Source organism: Juglans regia, chromosome 3 (assembly GCF_001411555.2).
Source record: "Juglans regia cultivar Chandler chromosome 3, Walnut 2.0, whole genome shotgun sequence".
NCBI lineage: Eukaryota > Viridiplantae > Streptophyta > Magnoliopsida > Fagales > Juglandaceae > Juglans > Juglans regia.
In genome coordinates, this window is record NC_049903.1 from 20,995,659 (window position 1) to 21,018,026 (window position 22,368).

The 22,368-nt window shown below is 39.1% G+C and overlaps 2 protein-coding genes and 1 pseudogene across 2 annotated transcripts; 1 reads left to right on the top strand and 2 right to left on the bottom strand.

Annotated features, from left to right (window-relative positions):
- Positions 1-687: 687 nt before the first annotated feature.
- On the bottom strand, positions 688-4,831 carry LOC118348003. The gene is made up of 6 exons (XM_035688721.1): positions 4,721-4,831; positions 4,545-4,667; positions 3,548-4,418; positions 2,557-3,347; positions 2,108-2,373; positions 688-718 (listed from the first exon to the last, which is right to left on the bottom strand). Exons 1-6 carry the CDS (start codon positions 4,829-4,831, stop codon positions 688-690), a joined length of 2,193 nt encoding a protein of 730 aa, XP_035544614.1.
- An 82-nt stretch (positions 4,832-4,913) lies between these two features.
- Positions 4,914-7,260, top strand: LOC109014829 (annotated as a pseudogene).
- A 6,279-nt stretch (positions 7,261-13,539) lies between these two features.
- On the bottom strand, positions 13,540-22,225 carry LOC118348054 (alpha-L-arabinofuranosidase 1-like). The gene is made up of 6 exons (XM_035688866.1): positions 22,160-22,225; positions 21,980-22,083; positions 19,897-19,953; positions 19,585-19,783; positions 14,379-14,528; positions 13,540-13,993 (listed from the first exon to the last, which is right to left on the bottom strand). Exons 1-6 carry the CDS (start codon positions 22,208-22,210, stop codon positions 13,844-13,846), a joined length of 711 nt encoding a protein of 236 aa, XP_035544759.1. The 5' UTR covers positions 22,211-22,225; the 3' UTR covers positions 13,540-13,843.
- Between the last annotated feature and the right edge of the window lie 143 nt (positions 22,226-22,368).

The following is a 22,368-nucleotide window of genomic DNA, read 5'->3' on the forward strand; positions in this document are numbered from 1 at the left end:
ACTGGAATGAACTCCCTCCATCCTAGCTTGACAGCGTTGATGCCATAACTTCCAAGTAATAACACTTGGTACCAGGCCCACTAAAATACCCTTCTGTGTTCCTCGATTAGCACACGCCATCCAAGCTTCCACCCGGTGAGCCCAGCTCCTGGATTGTACACCAATGCCCAGCGCTAGTGAAGCACAACGCCAAACCTGCTCTGCAATTTCCCCCGTAGCAAGCACATGATCTAGAGTTTCGGTTTGTGGAAGATGATAGCAGTTGCACTTTGAAGCCGTAACAACTCCACGGGTCTGCACCTTAGTGTCCGTTGCTAATAAATTAAATCGTGCCCTCCACATGCAAACTGATATTTTCTTTGGCAAATATTTACTCCATATCCAATCCATCCAACCATGATCAACTCCTCTCACACGGATTAACTCCCATGCGCTAGCTATTGTAAACTCTCCCCCCACATCAGGTTTCCATATCAAGATATCTTGCCCAGTGCGCCCTGCACTAATTTCCCTTATCACCTCCTCCGCCAACTCCTCACCAATAAGGTTGAAGCCTGTCACCGTCCCAATTATTCCCAACCCATACATCTTTAATTTTTAATGAAGGTGTACCAACTACCCCCACCAAATTGCACAAAGTGCCATTTGAAAACCACCTATCAAACCAGAAAGATGAATTCCCCTCTCTCACTCGAACCTTGGACGCCTCACAAACATCCTGCATAACAGAGACAATAGATCTCCAAATTCTTGAACTGTGGTTTCTAGCTACCATCAACGAAGCATGCTGTCCTCTACCGTACTTCGAAACCATGAACCGAGTCCACAATGAATCCCCTGACAGAATCCGCCAAGCCAACTTCATATGCATCGCTTTTTGAATTTCCAGAAAATTCCTCAAACCCAACCCACCCTCTTTCGTTGGCTTGCTTATCCGAGACCACGCACACCACTTCATGTTTGCACTCCCATTCTTCTCTCCCCAAAAAAATGAGGCTAGAATTGAATTAATTTTTTTAAGCACAACTTGAGGGACATTCATCACAGCCAAACAATGAGACGCCATACTAGTAAGAACATGTTTAAGTAGCACTAAACGCCCCCCTTGCGATAGAAGCCTTGCCTTCCACCCCGCCACCTTAGCCCGAAATTTTGCAACCAAGTGATCAAGGTGAACAGCTTTTAAACGTCCACAAATCAGTGGCACCCCCAAATACATAACAGGAAAACTCCCAGGTGCAAACCCCGTAAGACGTACCAACCCACACTGCCTCGTAGCACTAATATTTGGCGAGGAAAAAATTGCCGACTTCTCTTTACTAATTCACTGGCCAAACCAGCGCTCGTAACAGGCTAAGGTACGCCCCAGGCGTCTTAGAGATCGTTTTTCGCCATTCAAAAAAATCAAAATATCATCCACATATAACAGATGAGACACCAACGGTGCCCCTCTAGGATGATATTACTTCCCAATACGACCCTCGTCAAAATCTTTCCGAAGTAGCCTTGAGAACACTTCCTGCATCAAAATAAATAAATAAGGCGACAAAGGGTCACCTTATCTTAGGCCTCTCTTAGACTTGAAAAATCCTTTATAAGTCCCATTCATCATCACAGAATACCAAGGAGACGCCACACATTCCTTCACCAAACTACAAAATGTTTCTGAAAACCCAAAGCTAGACAGAACATTTAATAAAAAATCCCAATGCACTCTATCATATGCCTTTGCCATATCCAACTTTACCATCACATTACCTCCAATTGTCCTCTTCGTCAACGCATGAACCATTTCTTGAGCAAGAGTTATGTTTTAAAAAATACTACGACCCGGAATAAATGCCCCCTGTTCAGCTGAAATTAATCTAGGCAGAAAACCCGTCAACTGCTTCACCAAGATTTTTGAAAAAATCTTATAAGCCACAGAACATAGACTTATTGGCCCGAATTTCTCAAAACTCTTGGGATCCAACACTTTCGGAATTAAAACAATATAGGACGAAGTATAGAACCTTGGTAACGGAGAGCCCGCAAAAAAATCCCTTGCGGCTCGACCACCTCTTCTTTCACAAGATGCCAACAAGAAATATAAAAAGAAGACCCATACCCATCCGGACCAGGGCTACTATATTCTGGAATCGAGAAAACGGCCTCCTTCACTTCCTCTTCCGAAGGCCTACGGCACAAACTGGAATTATCTTCCTCTGAGATTTCCAATCCCACAAGAGGAGAAAGATCTGCATGAACAACCTGCGGCATGTCTGTTAGGAAATTAGTAAAATATTCCACCGCCCCCAAGTGCACCTTCTCTGCCGAGTCCAACATAGTCCCATCTGCCAACCTCATCTGCGAAATAACTGAACCACGCCTACGCTGTGAAACAACCGCATGAAAAAACTTGGAATTCTGATCACCTTCTTTTAACCACTTGTTCTTTGCTAATTGGGCTAGACGACTCTCCTCCCTCTTCTCCCAAATATCAATTTCCAATTTAGTGACTATATACTCGGCTTCAAGTTCTTCTGAGAAACCGGACTACAGTTGGGCTTCCAGTACATCCATTTTCGCATCTAGCTCCTGAATATTAGTATCCACTCTCCCAAACACCGATTTATTCCATATCCGCAGCTCCACCTTAAGTCGCTTCAATTTTGCAGCCAATTTAACCATTCCCGATCCTACCGTAGGCTGTTTCCATGTCTCCTTTACCAACTTTTGAAATGAACCATGAGAACACCACATTTTTTGGAACCGAAACGGAGAAGGCCCATACCTATTATTAACAAGGGATAAACGAATCACCATAAGACTATGGTCCGATGTCTTGTGTTTAATATACTCCATCTGCACCAAATTAAATCGAGCCGAGAAGGCCACATTCATAAGCACGCGGTCAAGCCTCACCCACTTTCGTGCAATCCCCTCCTGCCCATTACACCATGAGAGAGGATTACCATGATAATTCAGCTCAACTAGACCACATTGATCAATACACAAATTAAAATCATCCATAGCTTGAGCAGCTCGGGGACAGCCCCCCACACGTTCCCGGTCCTCTCGTATAATGTTAAAGTCCCCCATAACAATCCATGGATCTCCAGCAGCCCTACAACCAACCAGCTGCTCCCATAACTCTCTTTGATCCAGCTGAGTACATTTCATGTAAACAAAAGAAACCAACGTCCGTGTCCCATCTAACACAAACCACCCCGTAACCATCTGCGTTGACACACTAACAACTTCAAAATCATATGGAGCTATCCACAAAATCCAAATTTTGCCCCCTGCACCCTCGTTAGAATAAAAACCATCAAAACCCAATGAACTAACTAAACGCTGAAGCTTATCTATTCTCGCAAAAGGCTAAAAAAGAGCAACAATATCTCCATTATTTTTCCGAATCAAACTACGCAGCACACGCCGAGAACTTCCCAACCCCCTTATATTCCATGCAATGATGGACTCAGTCATAGAGTAAATTTATTGAGACGGGAGGACACCCGTTGAGATTGCCGAACCACAATATTTTTTTTTTCTCTGCCTTCACCCTGTTGCGAAACAGAGTCAGAATCATATCCTTTATTTTTGGCCAAATCAAGAACATTCGCTTCCTCTTCCACATCAGTACCATACAAATCTGGTGGCTCTTCTACTGTAACCGACTGTAAATGACACTCCATATCAAGCACCTCAGAGACCATCTCAACTTGACCACGGCCCCCACTACGCGGTGAATTATAAGCATCAACTAGAATCAAGTCCATATCAGAACCAACCCCCCGAACAGCCTCAACATCCCGCAGCATTTGGATTGAAGGTTGCTCTACCACCTCCTCCTCCTCACAGGGCTCCTCCACCATTTTCATATCAATATTCCCTCGCTCTTTGCTAACAATTTTCTCTGTTTCCTCCCTAGGATCGACTACCTCTTTCCCATTAACTACTTCCATTACAACCCCATCTTCCTTCTGGGCTTCCTTCAACCCATCTCCTGGAACCCCCTGCAAACTCTTCTGTTTTGGAATCTCTTGCCACATTTTTCTCCCCACCCCTTTTGACACATCACATCCCTTACGCATAGCCTCTTCACTAGCTCGACATACAACTGCCGTATGACCCTGACGCCAGCACTTGGTGCAATAGAAGCCAGGTCTTTCATACCGAACCTCCTGCCAAACTTTTTTGTTAGCCATTACAATAGGAAAACGTTGAACCGGTTCATCTTTTAAATCTATTTCCACACACATTCGAGCCCCCGACGCTCTGGTTCTATGCAGCGTAGCATTATCAATCCCCAAAAACCGTCCAAACCTGGTTGCTAGAATTTGCAGAAAATCCGCCCGATACATATGAAGAGGCAATCCTGGCAGAAATATCCACTGAGGCGCGAGCGTTGATTCTTTTCGCAAATCAAAATCCTTCGTCCATCGAAATAATCAGAAAACCGATCCAGCAAGCAACCGACCCTCTCGTGCCCAAGCATGCACGAAATCCCTTTCAGTCTGCAACTTCACCAAAACGTGATAGTCATCCATCACACTCACCGTAGGAATCTCCAGTAATCCCCAGGACTTAATAATCGCCAATCGTATATCATCAATCGTAGGTCTCATCCGCACGAACTTCAGAACAATAGCAAACCGAAAATCCTCTGCAGCCTTTGACATCTAAAAACGAAACCAGGCTCCCTGTCCACATCCACAGGGTATCTCATAGGGACCTTAAACGTTGAAGGTGTCACCACCTTCGAAACAATCTGAACATAAGACAGAGATCCGCCATCTCCTCCAGTAGGCCCTTCCGATGAAGGAAGGGCAGAGGGCGCCGCCATGGGCTCACCCTAGGCCAATGATCAAGAAATGTGTATCGCAACAAACTCTCTCCACATTTTTCGCACCCTAGATTCCTCATAAGGAAATCGGTCTCCTGTAGCTGTAGTTCTTGGACACATTCGAGCAATTAGAAATGGCGTCAAGACCCATCGTTCCGCCACAGCCCAGAGGTGAGGCAGTAGTTGGAGGAGGTAAGCAACAGAAGATGAATGATGCAGCCAAAGCAAGAAACCGCAGAGCACTCGGTGATATTGGGAATTAGGTAACCATCCGAGGAATCGAGGGCAAACCAAATCGTCCCATCACAAGGAGTTTCTGTGCTCAACTGCTCGCAAATGCGCAAGCTACAATAGCTGCTGAAAATAACAAGAAACAGTTATGTGTGAATGTTGATGGAGCTCCTCTTCTTCTTGATGGGGTTGCGGCAGGTAAATGAGCCATTGCACCAAAGCCTCAGAAGAAAGTTGCTGTTAAGCCGAAGCCCGAAGAAGCCGTTGTCATAAGCCCGGATACGGAGGACGATGGTGCTAAGGCTAAGCAAGAAAATCCTATCAACAAGAAAAAGGATGGAGAAGAAATGTTGAGGAAGAAAGCACATGCCTTCACTTCGGTCCTAACTGCTCGTAGCAAGGCTTCTTGTGGTTTAACTGACAAACCAAATGAGCAGATTGTTGATATTGATGCTGCAGATGCCTGTAATGACTTGGCTGCTGTAGAATACGTTGAGGACATCTACAAGTTCTATAAACTAGTTTAGAATGAGAGTCGACCTTATGATTATATAGACTCTCAGCAGGATATCAATGAAAGTATGAGAGGGATTCTGGTGGACTGACTGATAGATGTTCATAGGAAGTTTGAACTGTCTCTAGAAACTCTTATCTGACAGTCAATATAATCGATCAATTCCTCGCAATTAAGACAGTGCCAAGGAGGGAATTGCAGTTGGTGGGCATCAGTACGATGCTCATGGCCTCTAAGTATGAAGAAATCTGGCCCCCTCAGGTCAATGACTTTGTACACCTTTCAGACAGAGCTTACACCAATGAACAGATTCTAGTCATGGAGAAAATCATACTTGGCAAGCTGGAATGGACCTTGATAATGCCTACACCACAAATACAGATTTATCACTATATATATATATATATATATATATATAAGAGAATAATCATAATCACACTAGTAATTACTTCATTGCTGAATTTTATAGTAATAGAAATACATGTTGGCCTACCAATTCAAAATTTGCAACTCATGTCTATCCTCTTGATTAGGAGGCCGTAAAAGATTTAGGTTGCATTTGGTTAGTGAGGTGATGTCAGATATTCTGTAAATAGTATTGAAAAAGTAATGATAGAATGTTGAATAATAGTGAATAGTAGGTGAAAAGTAATTATAAAATAATGAATAGTAGTAGAGTATTATCATACTCCATTACCCAAACTAGCACTTACTATCATCGGAAAAGATTATTCATTTGAATCGATACTAGAAAACTACATTGCATCTCAAAAATAACTCATATAAAATGGTAGGTGATAATATCGGAATTATGTGAAACCAAGACCTAAATAAAAAAATAATGCAACCACATACAATGACCAAAATAATCAAAGTAGCTAGTATATAATTGAACACAAAATTTTGATGACAAGGTGAAAACCCTCTAAAGAACTTATCAATGCTACGTAAAACCATCCATCTTTAGCCAATCAAGAGACTCAATCCGTCTTTAGTTTGGTTTGGTCGAGGTTGTGTTTGTTGTGATTGAGGTATTGATCTCATGGTTGTTGATGGCTCCTACTCAGTAGGAGCTTATTTCTTTTGCCTCTGTATTGATGCACTGAGATTGAGCATTTGAAATTGCCAATATTTCTCGATAATCTGTAAATCTGCTTTTATGTATACTAGTTTAGTTGCTGCTATAGTGAGATTTTACCATGATGACCCTTGCATATAATATGTTCATTTTTTATCATTTAGCCTTTTGCATGTCTGATATTTTGCTAAATGAATTTTTGAGGCTTTGAAACTTCATGTTTGGGTGCCGTTAAGAGTTAGGAAATGTAAGCTAGAGTAATGTATCCTAGAGTGGAACTTTTTCTAGCTTCTGGAGACAAAGCAACTACTCTATAGTTCACTAGGCAAAGCACTTTATCTGAAAACTTATGCAAGAATCTGATATGCAATGGAATTATATTGGGGTCCTTTTAAATTATGCATTCCCCTTCAAATTATCTTGTTAATCCCACCCTTCATTGACTGGGCAAAGCACTTTATCTAAAAACTTCTTTCCATTATGTTTCAGGCATTTGTTGACAATGGAGCCCAATCATGTAAGATTGTTTCAGGTATATCCAATTGTTGTTATTTGCTTTACACTGGCAGTGGCAGTGATAATATCATCTTTCAGTATAAGAGTTAGAGGGCACGGTTAAATTTATTGTCATCTTTCATTATACGAGATAGGGACAAGGTAAACAGGCTTTATATATGATTCTCCGCTTTTGTTCTAACATTTTCTTATATGATACAAAGTTTTGTTCTCGTGTATACTTCCTTTGTACTTGGACTTGGCCTTCTCTTATGAATAAAACTTCTTGATTACCCCTGGTTCTGTAATGCTAGGTAACGGGGTATATTGAGAACACATGAAATCAAACTTGCCCGGCTCCATATAAAATATAATTCTTCTAAGTGTGATCTTTTGTTTCATAGAATATTTATATTTTCAAGCCTATTGTTAGCACCTATGAATCAATTATAGAAAGGAATACATTAGCATTTTTACCATCATTTTAACTTGGAAACTAGTTATATAACTAATCCAAGTGTGAGATTTTCATTTCCAACGGTTTCCCCCAATGTCCATCTAATATGTTCTCAGGTGTGTCATATAGTCAATAAAAAATTACTCCTAGTATGCTTTTAGATTTTTTTTTTTGTTCAATATTGTCACATTTAAATTGTGTAGTCGCATCATCATCACTTTGATTTGGGGCTTAGTTTAGAAAAATTATGCATTTTATCATTGATTAATTAAATTAAAGGTACTTTAATTATAAAAAAAAATTAATTAAATGTATTTGGACTCTTATACTCATATACTCCTAAAAAATGAACTGAAAAAAATCATGGGGTTATTGAACTTGGTCTCCAGATATATTAGTTGGGACTCTCTTTAGGAAGCATATAGAAACTTTTTGTATTCTCTAGTACAATAAGCATGTAATAATTAATATTTGATGCATGCTAAAAAAAACTAATATTTGATGGTTTGCAGAGTAGGATGACGAGGAATCAGATACAATAGAGCTCCAAAGGGTTATTGTAAGATATATATGATATCATGCGAGTCCTTAAAATGCTTGTATTAAATACCATTAGTGAGTTTGTCCATGATTTAATAGTATCAACATGTTGCACTTATGGGCATGAAAATGCACATAGTGATATGCCTAAAGGGTTGGCCTTTAACCGTAAGTTCCACACTCTGATTGTCTTTACTTAATTTGTTTAAATCACTTAATTTTGTTAATTGTCATGTCCTCAATATGTCTTCTTTTACAATTTGCAATATATTCAACTTTACTACTTTTATGGCTTATAATGTTCTACTTAAGTTTGGTTACTAGATCAGTACTTTGTAATGATACTTTGTAATGATAGCTAGTTGGCTACATTAGTTTGAAGAAATAAGTGATAGCTGATTGGCTTTATTGTACCCTTGAGTGATACCTTGAATTGTCCATTGACAATATTGCTCTGTTTGTTGGGAAACTTGATTTTGGCTTTCTTTGATGATAAAGAACAAACAAGCCCCGAATTTGGTAGCTTTTAATAAAAAATTGCATTGGTCAAGAAAGAAAGGTAGATTTATCACCCTATATAGTCTATAACGATGCATCCAAATTAGGTCTGGGATGTGTGCTGATACAAGAAGGACGAGTAATTGCCTATGCTTCATGGCAATTAAAGAACCGTGAACAAAATTACCCCACCCATGACCTAGAGCTAGCAACTGTAGTCTTCACACTAAAGATATTGAGACATTATTTATATGGGGAAACTTGTGAAATTTTTACCGACCATAAGAGTCTCAAGTATTTGTTTAGCTAAAAGAATTTAAACATGAGACAAAAAAGTGGTTAGAAAGAATTAGTGACTACCAGTGCGAGATTAAATATCACCCTAGGAAAGCTAATGTGATAACTGATGCCCTGAGTCGAAAGGTAGCTGATGCCCTGAGTTGAAAGGTGCAAACAAAAGACCACTGAGAATGAAATATCTCCTAACTAGCATGAGGAGTCTGCTAACAAGTAGTGTTCAGTAAGATGCAACATTAGCCACCCTCCAAGAAATTTCGCCTGTGGAATGGAAAGAGATTAAGGAAGGTTAGCTAAGTGATGAGGACTTGTTAAGTCTACGACAAAAGATTGAGAAAGGAGGACCAGAAGGATTCAAGATTGGTGAAAAAGGAATATTGTACTTCCGAAAGCGGAAGATAATTCCAAATGATTCAAAGATAAAGGATAAGATTTTGAAAGAGGCACATCAGATGCCTTACACGGCTCATCTAGGTAGCACAAAGATGTATGAGGACTTAAAGCGATGCTTCTAGTGAGAAGATTTGAAAAGAGATGTGGCAAGATTCGTGGACCAATGTTCTGCTGTAGAATGGTTAAAGTAGAACATCAAAGGCCAACAAGAGAACTATAGCCTGTATCGATTCCCAAATAGAAATGGGAAGACATTGCCATGGATGTCGTGATTGGATTGTCAAGATCCACCGTAGGAAACAACTCGATTTGGGTCATTATCGACCGACTAACCAAGAGTGCCCACTTCTTGCTTGTGAATAATACGAATTCAATGGAAAAGCTAACCAAGCTTTTTGTGACAAAAATAATCCATCTACACAGAGTTCCTAAGACCATTGTGTCAAATAGGGACGCTCGATTCACCTCTAGATTTTGGCAGAACCTTCAGAGTACAATTGACACAAAGCGGAAATTTAGCAGTGCCTATCACCCTTAAACAAAAAGGATGATACAAACTTTAGAGGATGTCCTAAGGGCTTGTGTGCTACAGGGAAAAGGCTACTGGGAAAGACAACTACCCTTAATTGAGTTCGCCTATCACAATAGCTATCCCACTTCCATTCACATGGCCTCCTATGAAGCTTTGTATGGAAGGAAGTGTTGGTCTCCACTCTATTGGGAGGAAGTAGGAGATGGAAGAATATATGGTCCTGAGATACTTGGAGATATGAAAGAGCAAATTTAACTTATAAGAGAAAACATGAGGATAGCCCAGAATCGGCAAAAGAGCTATGCAGAACACTGAAGGAGAAAGCTAGAATTCTACATAGGAGATTCAGTTTACCTCAAGGTATCTTCCATCAAAGGCGTAGTTTGCTTCAGAAGGAAAGGCAAATTGAGCCCAAGATACATTGGACCCTATGAGATAGTGGAAAAAGTTGGGCCCGTAGCCTACCACCTAAATCTTCCCGCTGAGCTACAAGGCATCCATAATGTATTTCATGTATCCTCTCTGAAATAGAGCTTTGGTCAACAACCTGTAGCCGAACCTATCATACAAAGAAACTTTGGTAAAAATATTGGACTGGGAAGAAAGGGAACTCTGAAACAAAATGATTACCTTAGTAAAGGTGTTGTGGCAGAACCAAGACGTACAAGAAGCCACCTGGGAGAAGGAAAGGAATATGAGAACTAATTACTGGTATTTTTTTTAGATTAATTGAAATTGGTTGTATTGATTTGTTGATGTTTGTATTTTATAAAGTGCGGTGGGAGATATTTATATTTATTCACTTGTACTAACATTTTGTTTGATGATTTTCTTTTTCTATTTTTCTAACTCTACATAGTATAATGGCATGAACCAAAACATAGCCAATAGATAGGACGCACCCAGACGAGATAGGGCACGAATAAAAGCTAGAAGGAGGCAACGATGTTAGGAAGAGTTAGACTGAATGATAGCGTCATATTGGCAAAATCGAGAGAAACTAGAATACCAGAAAACCCATGTGCTAGACCATGATAGAAAAGGAAACCTGAGTATGAAAAGAGCCCTACCCCATGGGGAGAGACAACCACCACCAAATACTTTGATCTAGGCGGATGAAACCCGAAACAGATGGCTACAACGAACTAGGAAGCACCATAAGTCCAACCAACTAGAGTCTAACAGAGCAGCCAATCAATGACAACCACTAGTGCCCCGTGTCCCCTCACTCTACACCTCGGAATCTTTTGATTCCTCAGGTCACCGATACCGATTCATGGAAGGGGGAGTTCCGGGATTTGACAATTAATTTGTATTGGAACTTAGGGATCTAAAGAAGGAGGTCAATATGTATTATTATCCATTCATCAATGAAATAAGGTATTTTCCACAACAAGAAGAGCCATATGATGAAGAAGTTGAGTCTCCAACTAGTTCCTCCGAGACTTAGACCCAGGTATGCCCTTCTAAACCTATACCTTTGTACTGATACCGATTTTGAGGATGAAATGTCATTTTAAGGGGGGAAGGATGTAACAACCCACCCAAAAGGAATACCATAGGATGAAAGCCCAGGGTTGACAAGACAAGTAGCTCGATTAAAAATTTACTCAACATGAGTTGAGTTACCAACTTAAAGACTCCTAGAGCCCAAAAGCTCAAATATAATGTCTAGGTCGTGAAGGGCCTAGGACTTCAATAAGGCCCAACAACTAATGAGCCCCTAGCCCAATATAAGTGCCTAGCATAATCAAACCCATTGTAGCCCTAGTAGAACAGCCCAAGCTCAATGAACACAAAAATCCATGAAGAGAACCCATGAAACAGGCCTAAGTCCTAGACAAAGTCCACTGCTAAGCCCAACCACATGGGCCGAATACCCTTAGAAGCCCAGAATCCATCTTAAGCCTAACCCTTCATCCAAAATCTAAGACCAAGGGAGTTTCCAATTTAGGAAATCAAGTTGGAAGAAATTATGAGGATGCCATCCATTGGAAGTTTCCTAGAAGGCGCCTAGAAGGAAGATTCCTTTGAACTTCCTCGTTCCACTAAAATTCCAAATTTAGACTCACCAATTCAATAATCATGAAGGACCATCCCAAAGAGATATATTTTTTTTTTTTTATAACAAAACATCACTTCATTCATCAGCTTAACTGAAAAACATATTACATACCTACAAGAATAACTATGCAATAGAAAACAGAAAAACAGATTACACCAACTCATGGTTTACTACTTGCTGAACACAAGGAGGAACTTCCTCAAGTTCATACAAGTCTTCACTAATAAGAAGAGAATTTTGTGCTAGGAGGTGGGCTGCTTTGTTGCCGTCCTGCTTGGTATCAGTTGTAGTCCACTCTATAAAGGTAACCAATAGTTGTTTTGCATCCTCAATTGGGAGACCACCATAGCTCCAGTCAATGTGGGATGTATTGAGTAGGTTTACAACCTTCATGGCATCTCCCTCAAGGATGAATTTTGTCACACACAACTCTTTGTAGAAAATTGTACATCATCATAGCATAGGCCTCTCCACTAAAAACACTCAGTTTCAATTGCCTTTTGGCTTGGATGGTGCCAATGACCTGCCCAACACAGTCCCTTAAGATGCCTCCATCGCCAATTAGCCCCTCAGCTTCATTTAGAGCTGCATCCAGTTCATTTTATAAGTTCCTACAGGGGGCCTTGCCCATTTGACAACAGTATGTAGTCTAACTCTTGGCATAACTAGGTCCTCACTATTCTGGCTTTGTCTAAAAAGTTATAATTCCCTCCTAGCTTTGCATATAAGTAGACTAGGGTGCATAAAGCCTTTACCATGAATGAAATCATTTCTTCTGGACCAAAGGAACCTTGTAATCATAGCCACCTCCACAAGCCTATTTTCCTGCAATGAAGTGACCATGTGGTCCCAGATCCCTTTGAGAAAGGAGAGTTTAATACTCATTTTTTTGAACCTGTCGACAACCTTGGCTCCATACATCTTTGGCAGCCTCGCAACTCCTGAGTACATGTTTTGATGTCTCAACTTCAGTTTGATAGATTGGGCATGTATTTTCTGCCACCACCTTCCTTTTCAACATGTTATCCATAGTAGGCAAACTGTCATTGCAAGCCCTCCACACAAACATTCTTACTGCAATAGGGACAAGCAGTTTCCAGATGCCTTGCCAAAAGTTTGATTGCATGCTATTTTGAGATGGCCCTCCTTCTGATCTTGACTGCAGTTCTCTATGAAGGTGATAGACATTTTTTACTCAGAACATGCTATTCTTCGTGTTGTGCCAAACTTGTTGATCCTCTATTCCACTTAGACTCATTGGAATTGATTTGATAATCTCAACTTCATGAGCTGAAAACAGATTAATGAGCTGGAATTGATTTTAATTCCAACTTCATGAGCTGGAATTGATTTTAATTAATGAGCTGGAATTGATTTTAATTAATGAGCTGGAATTAATGAGCTGGAATTAATCTCAACTTCATGAGCTGGAATTGATTTTAATTAAATATTCTACGTGTTGAGTCGCCCATTAAGGAAGAGTCTGGCCCAGATATGAGGGGAAGTCTTAAAATAAAAAATAAATAATAAAATCTACTTCTTCCAATCAGAGTAATGGAATGGAATGGAAATGCAGTGTGCCTGGGCATATTCAAATGAACTGCAAGATATAATTTCATCACCAAGAATAAAGACCATTCACACATATACTTACAAGCATGGAAGGCAAAAGCAACGAGCTTGATATTACATAAAACATGAACTGCAAGATATAATTTGATCTCCAAGAATAAAGACCATTCACACACATGCTTACAAGCATGGAAGCCAAAAGCAACGAGTTTGATATTACATAAAACAACATGACATTCCAATAGAATAGTTGACATGCAAGGATGCTGCCATCTTTTGTTGGGTTATTACCTTTATTTCTCAAAAGTACAGTAGTACTTGATATTCATCAGTTAATACTTTAAAAAGATGATCTAGAGAAATAATCAATTCTTGCAGTTCTGAGGTCGTTTGATCCTTTTAACAGATCAAATGAAGTGAGAGAATATGGAAGAAGTATGACATCCATGTCCTTGCCAGCATTTTCAAGTGGACTCTGGGTCGGTTTGACCTGTATACATACAATGGAAGACAAAAAGTTTATACTGGGGAAATATTTTACCCATATTTTATTTAGAGCTATATGTTATTTCCCCTTTGTCAACTTTACTATTCAACAGAAAATATTCTTTCTCCTTTGCCAGTTTTTCTTCTCCTTTTTATTTCATACTGCAATTTTTTGTTTGTAGTAGATTGTGGGAATCATGAAACCATGTATAGACCAAGAGATATGATCCTATATATATATTACATTGGCAAGAACATGTGAAGTAAGGACAATCTAAAAACTTGCCTACAAAATAGCATGTAGAAGTATATCTGAATATCCGGAGAAGCCCCCGAACAATTCAGAAGACACGTTTTCTAATCTACTGAAAAAGCAATTCCGTAATTACCTTATTTGGCTCATTGAATGAATTCTCATCCATTGGATTACCAGAGGTGAGTACGGTCTTTGTCGACCCAGATAACAGTATTGTGGAGTTGGGCTCCAATCCATCCACACTTATCTTGAGATTAACTGTGTCATTCCCAAAGTTCACAATCTGCAAAAAAAATAAAGATAAAAATTATCTCAAATTAATAGCAGTGCCACATAGATAGAAAAGCCAAATTCCATTCAATTCCAAAAGTGTAAGATGTAGCTATCAAATTCAAACTAACTAAAGAGCTAGAAAAATAATTTCTCTGCCATTATCAACCACATGTATGCAATAAGACAAGATATTCATGTAAACAAGTAACCGGATAATGCACCTGAACAAAGTAAAATCTGTGAAGATGTTTGAATTGGAAGGTGCTGAGAAATGGGGTAGGATGTTGAATAATAAACTTAAATAAAGTTGTCTTTTAGTATATTGATGAACTAGAGTCTAGGTTCATCTTGGAAGAAGTGATTCATGTATTTGGAGATTCATGTATTTGGGGTATTCATGTACTTGGGTATTCATGTACTAGGGCAGTTCATGTATTAGAGTAAATGCTAGGTGAATCTACAAGCCTATAAATACCCATGTATGCATTGGCACAAAGCAAGCCACTTGAGAAGTAATTCACTTAGAGAAATTTCAGAAATAGTCTCTCCTCTCTTCCCTCTAGAATAGAATATCAGTTTTTCTCTTCCAACAAACAGGTATCAGAGAAAGTCTTTTCTAGATCCTGAAGATGGCTAACTCGACGTTTCCGTTTCAATTTCCGCATTTGACAAAGGAGAATTATGAGAATTGGTGCATTCGAATGAGGGCTTTGCTTAGATCTCAAGATGCATGGGAGATCGTAGAGAAAGGCTATGAGGAGCCTAGAGATGAAGCTTTGTTGAGTTCTAATCAAAAGGAGGCTTTGCAAAAGTTGCGGAAGAAAGACCAACAAGCTCTCACGCTCATCCATCAATGTTTGGATGAAACAATGTTCGAGAAAGTGGCCAATGCCACAACTTCCAAGCATGCATGGGAGATCTTACAAAACTCCTATCAAGGAGTTGATAAAGTGAAGAAGGTGCGGCTTCAAATGCTACGAGGTGAGTTCGAAGTCCTTCGTATGCAAGAATCTGAGACGATTGCAGATTATTTTTCAAAATTGTTGGCCATTGTGAATCAAATGAGGAGATATGGAGAAAAGCTAGAAGATGTCCAGGTGGTTGAGAAGATTCTTCGCTCATTTCATTCAAAGTTCGATTATATTGTGGTGGCTATCGAAGAGTCAAAAGACTTGGAGACGATGACGGTTGATCAACTTATGGGATCTCTCCAAGCCCATGAAGAGAGACTCAAGAAGAAGAAGGAAGAACCTATTGAACAGGTTCTCGCCACAAAGCTCTCTGTAAAAGAGAAGGAATGAGAGCATGATAGAAGTCAACGAGGATGAGGACGCGGACATGGACAAGGAAGAGGAAGAAGAGGACGAAGACGAGGAAGAGGCGGACAAAGCAATCAAAACGCCAACCATGAAGAGAGAGGTCAATCCTCAAGAGGTCGTGGAAGAGGAAATTACTCAAGGCAGAATGGGAGACAATATGATAAGTCCAAAATCAAATGCTACAATTGTCAAAAGTATGGCCACTATGCTTCGGAATGCTGGAGTTCTCCTAGCAATACTAAAGAGAAGGCGAATCACGTTGAAAATGATGAAACGGAGCCCACTTTGCTACTAGCCTACAAAGGAGAAGAAACTAGCAAATTGAATTTGTGGTATTTTGATAATGCTGCAAGAAATCATATGTGCGGAGACAAAAGCAAGTTCGTGGAGCTTGACGAATCGGTGAGTGGGAATGTCACTTTTGGAGATTTGTCAAAAGTTCCCATCAAAGAGAAATGTACGATTCTAATTCGGTTAAAAAATGGGAGCCATCAATTTATGTCAAATGTTTATTATGTTCCAAGTATGAAAAGCAACATTTTGAGTTTGGGGCAACTCTTGGAAAATGACTATGAGATTGAAATGAAAAATCGTAGTCTTTTTCTAAGAGATGACAAGAAAAATTTGATTGCTAAAGTGTCCATGACAAGCAACATGATGTTTTTGCTTGATATTCAAACTGATGTGGCTAAGTGCCTCAAAGCTTGTGTGAAAGATACGTCTTGGCTTTGGCATTTGAGGCTTGGGCATGTGAATTTTGGTGGATTGAAGTTGTTGGCTCAAAAGGAGATGGTGAAAGGCTTGCCGCCTATTGATCAATCTGATCAACTTTGCGAAGGGTGTCTTGTTGGCAAACAATTTCGGAAGAGCTTTCCAAAAGAATCATTTACAAGAGCAAGTGAGCCGCTCCAACTTGTTCATACTGATGTTTGTGGACCGATCAAGCCTTCTTCATTTGGTAAAAATCGATACTTCCTCCTCTTTATTGATGACTTCAGTAGAAAAACATGGGTATATTTTTTGAAAGAAAAATCTGAAGTGTTTGGTATTTTCAAAAAATTCAAAACACTTGTTGAGAAACAAAGCGGCTATGAGATTAAGGCTTTGAGATCAGATAGAGGGGGTGAATTTACATCTAATGAATTTAATGAGTTTTGTGAAGCACATGGGATTCGTCGGGCTTTGACGGTTCCGAGATCACCTCAACAAAATGGGGTGGTTGAAAGAAAGAACAGAACGATTCTCAATATGGCTCAAAGCATGTTGAAGACGAAGATGATGCCTAAAGAGTTTTGGGCGGAAGCGGTTGATTGTGCTGTTTACTTATCAAATCGTTGCCCTACAAGAAGTGTAGAGAACTCAACTCCCCAGGAAGCATGGAGTGGAAGGAAGCCAAGTGTTTTCCATTTGAGAGTTTTTGGAAGTATTGGCTATGTGCATGTGCCCGATCAAGAAAGATCCAAGCTTGATGATAAAAGCAAGAAGCACATCTTCATCGGCTATGATCAAAGATCCAAAGGCTACAAGCTTTATAATCTAATCACTAAGAAGATGATCATTAGTAGAGATGTGAAATTTGACGAAGAAGGTTCGTGGGATTGGCGTGATCAAGAAAATGAAAGATATGATTTATTTCCCTTCCCTGAAGATGAAGATCAAGGAAATGATGTACGAGAACTTATGACACCTCCTCAATCACCAATAATTCCTAGTACTCCTTCATCATCTTCTTATGGAGGAAGTTCTAGTGAAAGACAATCCCGAATGAGAAGTCTCCAAGATCTTTATGAGGTAACGGAGAATTTCAGTGATGATCTAACTCTTTTTTGTCACTTTGCCGATTGTGAACCAATAAGTTTTGAAGAAGCAGTACAAGAGAAAAGGTGGAGAATTGCCATGGATGAGGAAATCAAATCAATCAAGAAGAATGATACATGGGAATTGACGACTTTACCAGAGGGACAAAAGCCCATTGGTGTGAAGTGGGTTTTCAAAGTAAAGAAGAATGCAAATGGAGAAGTAGAAAGATTCAAGGCAAGATTGGTGGCCAAGGGATATAGCCAACGTCCTGATATTGATTATGGAGAAGTCTTTCCCCCCGTTGCACGATTAGAGACGATCCGGATGATTATTTTTCTTGCAGCTCAAAAGAAGTGGATGATTTATCAAATGGATGTCAAATCGGCTTTCCTAAATGGAATCCTTGAGGAAGAAGTTTATGTAGAGCAACCTTTGGGTTATGTGGTCAGAGGGCAAGAAGACAAAGTGTTGAAGTTAAAGAAAGCCTTGTACGGCTTAAAATAAGTTCCAAGGGCATGGAATAGTCGAATTAACAAGTATTTTCAGGGAAATGGATTTACCAAGTGCCCGCATGAATATGCACTCTATGCTAAGGTGCGTGAAAGTGGAGACATTTTACTTGTTTGCATATATGTTGATGATTTAATTTTTACTGGAAGCAATTCAAGCATGTTTGGAGAATTTAAGAAAGCTATGATGAGAGAATTTGAAATGACCGATATTGGTCTTGTCTTATTATCTTGGCATTGAGATCAAACAAATGGAAGATGGAATTTTTATCTCTCAAGAAGGTTTTGCAAAGGAAATTCTCAAAAGATTCAAGATGGAAGATTGTCAATCCGTGAGCACCCCAGTTGAATGTGGAGCGAAATTGTCCAAGCATGAAGATGGAGAGAAGGTAGACCCCACAACATTCAAGAGTCTTGTTAGAAGTTTGAGATACTTGACTTGCACAAGACCTGATATACTTTATGGAGTTGGACTTGTTAGCCAATATATGGAGTCACCAAGCACAATGCATTTCAAAGCGGCTAAGAGGATTCTACGTTATCTAAAAGGTACTATTGATTACGGACTTCTTTATTCATTTTCTAATGAATTTAAGCTTGTGGGGTATAGTGATAGTGATTGGGCCGGAGACTTGGATGACCGGAAGAGCACTACCGGTTTTGTGTTTTATTTGGGAAATACGGCATTTACTTGGAGTTCTAAGAAGCAACCAATTGTAACGCTCTCTACATGTGAAGCTGAATATGTTGCTGCGACATCTTGTGTTTGTCATGCAATTTGGTTGAGAAGGTTATTGAAGGAACTACTCATGCCACAAGAGGAAGCCACAGAGATTTTTGTTGATAACAAGTCGGCACTTGCATTGGCGAAAAATCCAGTTTTTCATGATAGAAGCAAGCATATTGATACAAGATTTCATTTTCTTCGAGAATGCATTGTCAAGAATGAAGTACAAGTCAAATTCGTGAAGACCCATGATCAAGTTGCAGATATTTTTACGAAGCCTCTCAAGTATGATACTTTTAACAAGTTGCAGATGTTACTCGGAGTTACCAATAATTAAGTTTAAAGGTGGGTGTTGAATAATAAACTTAAATAAAGTTGTCTTTTAGTATATTGATGAACTAGAGTCTAGGTTCATCTTGGAAGAAGTGATTCATGTATTTGGAGATTCATGTATTTGGGGTATTCATGTACCTGGGTATTCATGTACTAGGGAAGTTCATGTATTAGAGTAAATGCTAGGTGAATCTACAAGCCTATAAATACCCATGTATGCATTGGCACAAAGCAAGCCACTTGAGAAGTAATTCACTTAGAGAAATTTCAGAAATAGTCTCTCCTCTCTTCCCTCTAGAATAGAATATCAGTTTTTCTCTTCCAACATAGGAAGCATTGCAGTATAAAAATAGTGAGGTCATTAGTGAGGAAGCACACCTTTACTCTTAGGTAACTCTTGTTATCACCCGAGTTTTCCCACATAATTGCAGATGCAATAAGTTGGGAAGTGGATGTATTTTGGAGTGTTGAATGAAGAACAGTTGCTGAACTCGACTCCCTGAAAAAGCATTGCGCCCAGTAGCTTGGTGTTCCATATAGCTGTGAAGAGTTAAAGACAATTGCATCTGGATTCCACCTTAATAGAAAGTTTTTTGATCTCAGTATAACAATTATATAAAGGTGGGATTTTCACTTTCAAAGTAAAATATATGGAAAATTATATCATGATAAAATTTTGAGAGAAATTACCGCCTGTCATTGTCATTCACAAAAAGTGGTGCGTAGCTTGCCATGCTAACTGCATCACTGCATTGAAGAAGAAATGGAAGCCCTTAGCAGGTTTTCTTTCTGATTGGTGTTAAAACTTTTACAGGTATAGAAGCTAATTACTTGCAAAAGAAATTGAAGATCAAGATCCTTAATTTATGCACACAAACCCATCTGGAAACTCCAGGATTTAGGGACGTTTAAGAGACATAGCATTGTCAATTTGGGAACATTAATGCAAATTAAAGCAGTTTATATACTCTACTTAGTACTTATTTGTCAAACTAAATGGGCATAGGTTTCCATTTTATGTTTTTTTCCCTTTCTAATATACTTTTACTATTTTGCTTTCTCTTTCACTATACTAGAGACCTGATTAGAAGCTAATATTTTCATTTTCTGCAGCTAGTACATATCGCACACATCTCCATAGCATGAATTTATAACTACAAAAGGCTCAGGCTCGAAGCACTAGCTTGGTTAGCAAAGCATGAACAGACACAGAAAAGGAAAGGCCAAACACTTTGGCCTAATGGCAAGAACCCTCACAAGATGTGGGCTCCACATCGGATGTCTTCTAGAATAATGGTTCTTCACCCAACACTCCTATCTGGTTGTGCTGTTGAGCGTTACAGATTCCCACTTTCCTCAACAAAAGGAAAAGCAAACAAAAGAAAGAACAAAATGAAAGCAAGAAAGAAAAGACACAGCTCCGCAAAGAATTCTATTTCGATTCCACTCTATTTGAGAATCCATGAATTTTACGCACCTACAATGATGGGAAAGGCAAATAACTAGCGAGGTGGTAGATCTATAAAAGTATCTTACAAAAAATTTTTACAAACTGAAGTAACTCAATGTAAGACGTCAGATCTACTTAACAATAAAAAGAGTTTTACAATTTGACATACTAAATCAAGCCATATCAATTTGTAGGTTTACTTTTGCAGAATTCTTTTGTAAACCAAGCATTTCTCCTAATGAGCCAACCATGTTTGCCTTCATTAGGACAGGAGGTCCCCGCCATACACCTTTGTTTGAAGCCATATCATCCATTAACTTCCAGCTATCATTTATACTATCACACCCTCTATACTATCACACCAATCTATTGTCTTTTGGGTGGCACCTTTTGTTTAAATCAAATAACTCTTTTGTTAGCAATGCCTTTGTTGCACACGACCAGACCATCTTACATGATGTCATTCTTGCTACTAAGGCTTTAGGATGGGCTTTTATTTCCCTTTTTAACCAAAAACTTGAAATGTTCAATGTTATTGAGGAAAAGTGTTAAAGGAAACTTGGGGGAAAATGAAGAAAGATCATGCATAGAGAAGAGAAATTAGGAAAATATAAGGAAACTTTTGAAGGAGACCTCAAGGAGAATATAAAATGCAAACAAGTTCATTATTAATGTCATTTCTCAAAGAAAAATAATTTAGCAACATTAATTTGCCTTATTTACATCGCCATATAAGACAATGGATTTCTTATCATAGTTAATGTTCCCACTTATTTTCATCTTACCACAAAAACTATAAAGGTATTGACCATTCATTAAGAACCTTTTGCTATTAATGAATGGGAATAACAAATTCGGGTGACAATAAGCTTGCAAAACTTGTATTGGCTGTGGTGCAGTTCCATGATCAAGATGAATCTATTTGTAGCTTAATCAGATAAAATGCCTAACTTCACCACTAGCTATGGACTATAAGTTTGCAAGTCATTAGCAATTTTAATATCAGTGGACACTGGACTAGTCTCGTTAAACACGTCTGAATCATATTCTTAATGACTTCAGAACTACATACAATTCATGTCAGGGAATAAATGTTCATATGAGAAAATAAACATTTTTTTAATAATAACGCACATGTTTAATTGGCTTTTAGAACACAATTCTAACTTTAGAATAGGCAAAAGACCAGGGAAAACTCAGCATCTTCTGAGCATGGTTCCCCTAAAGAACGCTTTGGAGGAAAAATGAATCGTCAAATTTGGACTGAATTGAAGTAATTGCGAGGACAAATTCACAGTAAGCAAGTTCAAAATTACATCAAACCTGTTCTGTTCAATTCCAATAAGGAATGCAGCCTCGGCCAGTGCTGCTAAAATATTTCCTTTGCCAGCAGTTTTCCCATTTACAGCATACTCACTTACAAAAGCCTGATGCATATCAATGAAAACCCTTTAAGCATTTGATAAAATGCATATATTATATAATACAAGGACAACATCCCACCTTTGGACCGTCACGTGATGCAAGATCAAACTGATGAGCCATCGAAAACATGTCCTTGGCAGATTTATAAACCTAACCAAAACACTAGAGTAAGACGATTTTGTCCCTCTTGCCCAACGAAGGACAAAAGACATTCATATCATAAGACATAAAAGATCATTGAAATGGCTCCATTCACATATCAATACAAGAAATGAAGATAGAATTTT

Bases quoted from the DNA above. Each gene is read 5' to 3' on its own strand.
- LOC118348003 (XM_035688721.1), bottom strand. From the start codon at position 4,831: ATGGCGGCGCCCTCTGCCCTTCCTTCATCGGAAGGGCCTACTGGAGGA. The intron at 4,668-4,720 runs GTCCCTATGAGA...TTTCGTTTTTAG, and splicing joins TGACACCTTCAACGTTTAAG to ATGTCAAAGGCTGCAGAGGA. The intron at 2,374-2,556 runs GTACTGGAAGCC...GTTGTTTCACAG, and splicing joins AGCTAGATGCGAAAATGGAT to CGTAGGCGTGGTTCAGTTAT.
- LOC118348054 (XM_035688866.1), bottom strand. From the start codon at position 22,210: ATGTTTTCGATGGCTCATCAGTTTGATCTTGCATCACGTGACGGTCCA. The intron at 19,784-19,896 runs GTAATTTCTCTC...CTTTCTATTAAG, and splicing joins GTGAATGACAATGACAGGCG to GTGGAATCCAGATGCAATTG. The intron at 14,529-19,584 runs GTGTGCTTCCTC...TTTTTTTTGCAG, and splicing joins AGAGTTACCTAAGAGTAAAG to ATTGTGAACTTTGGGAATGA.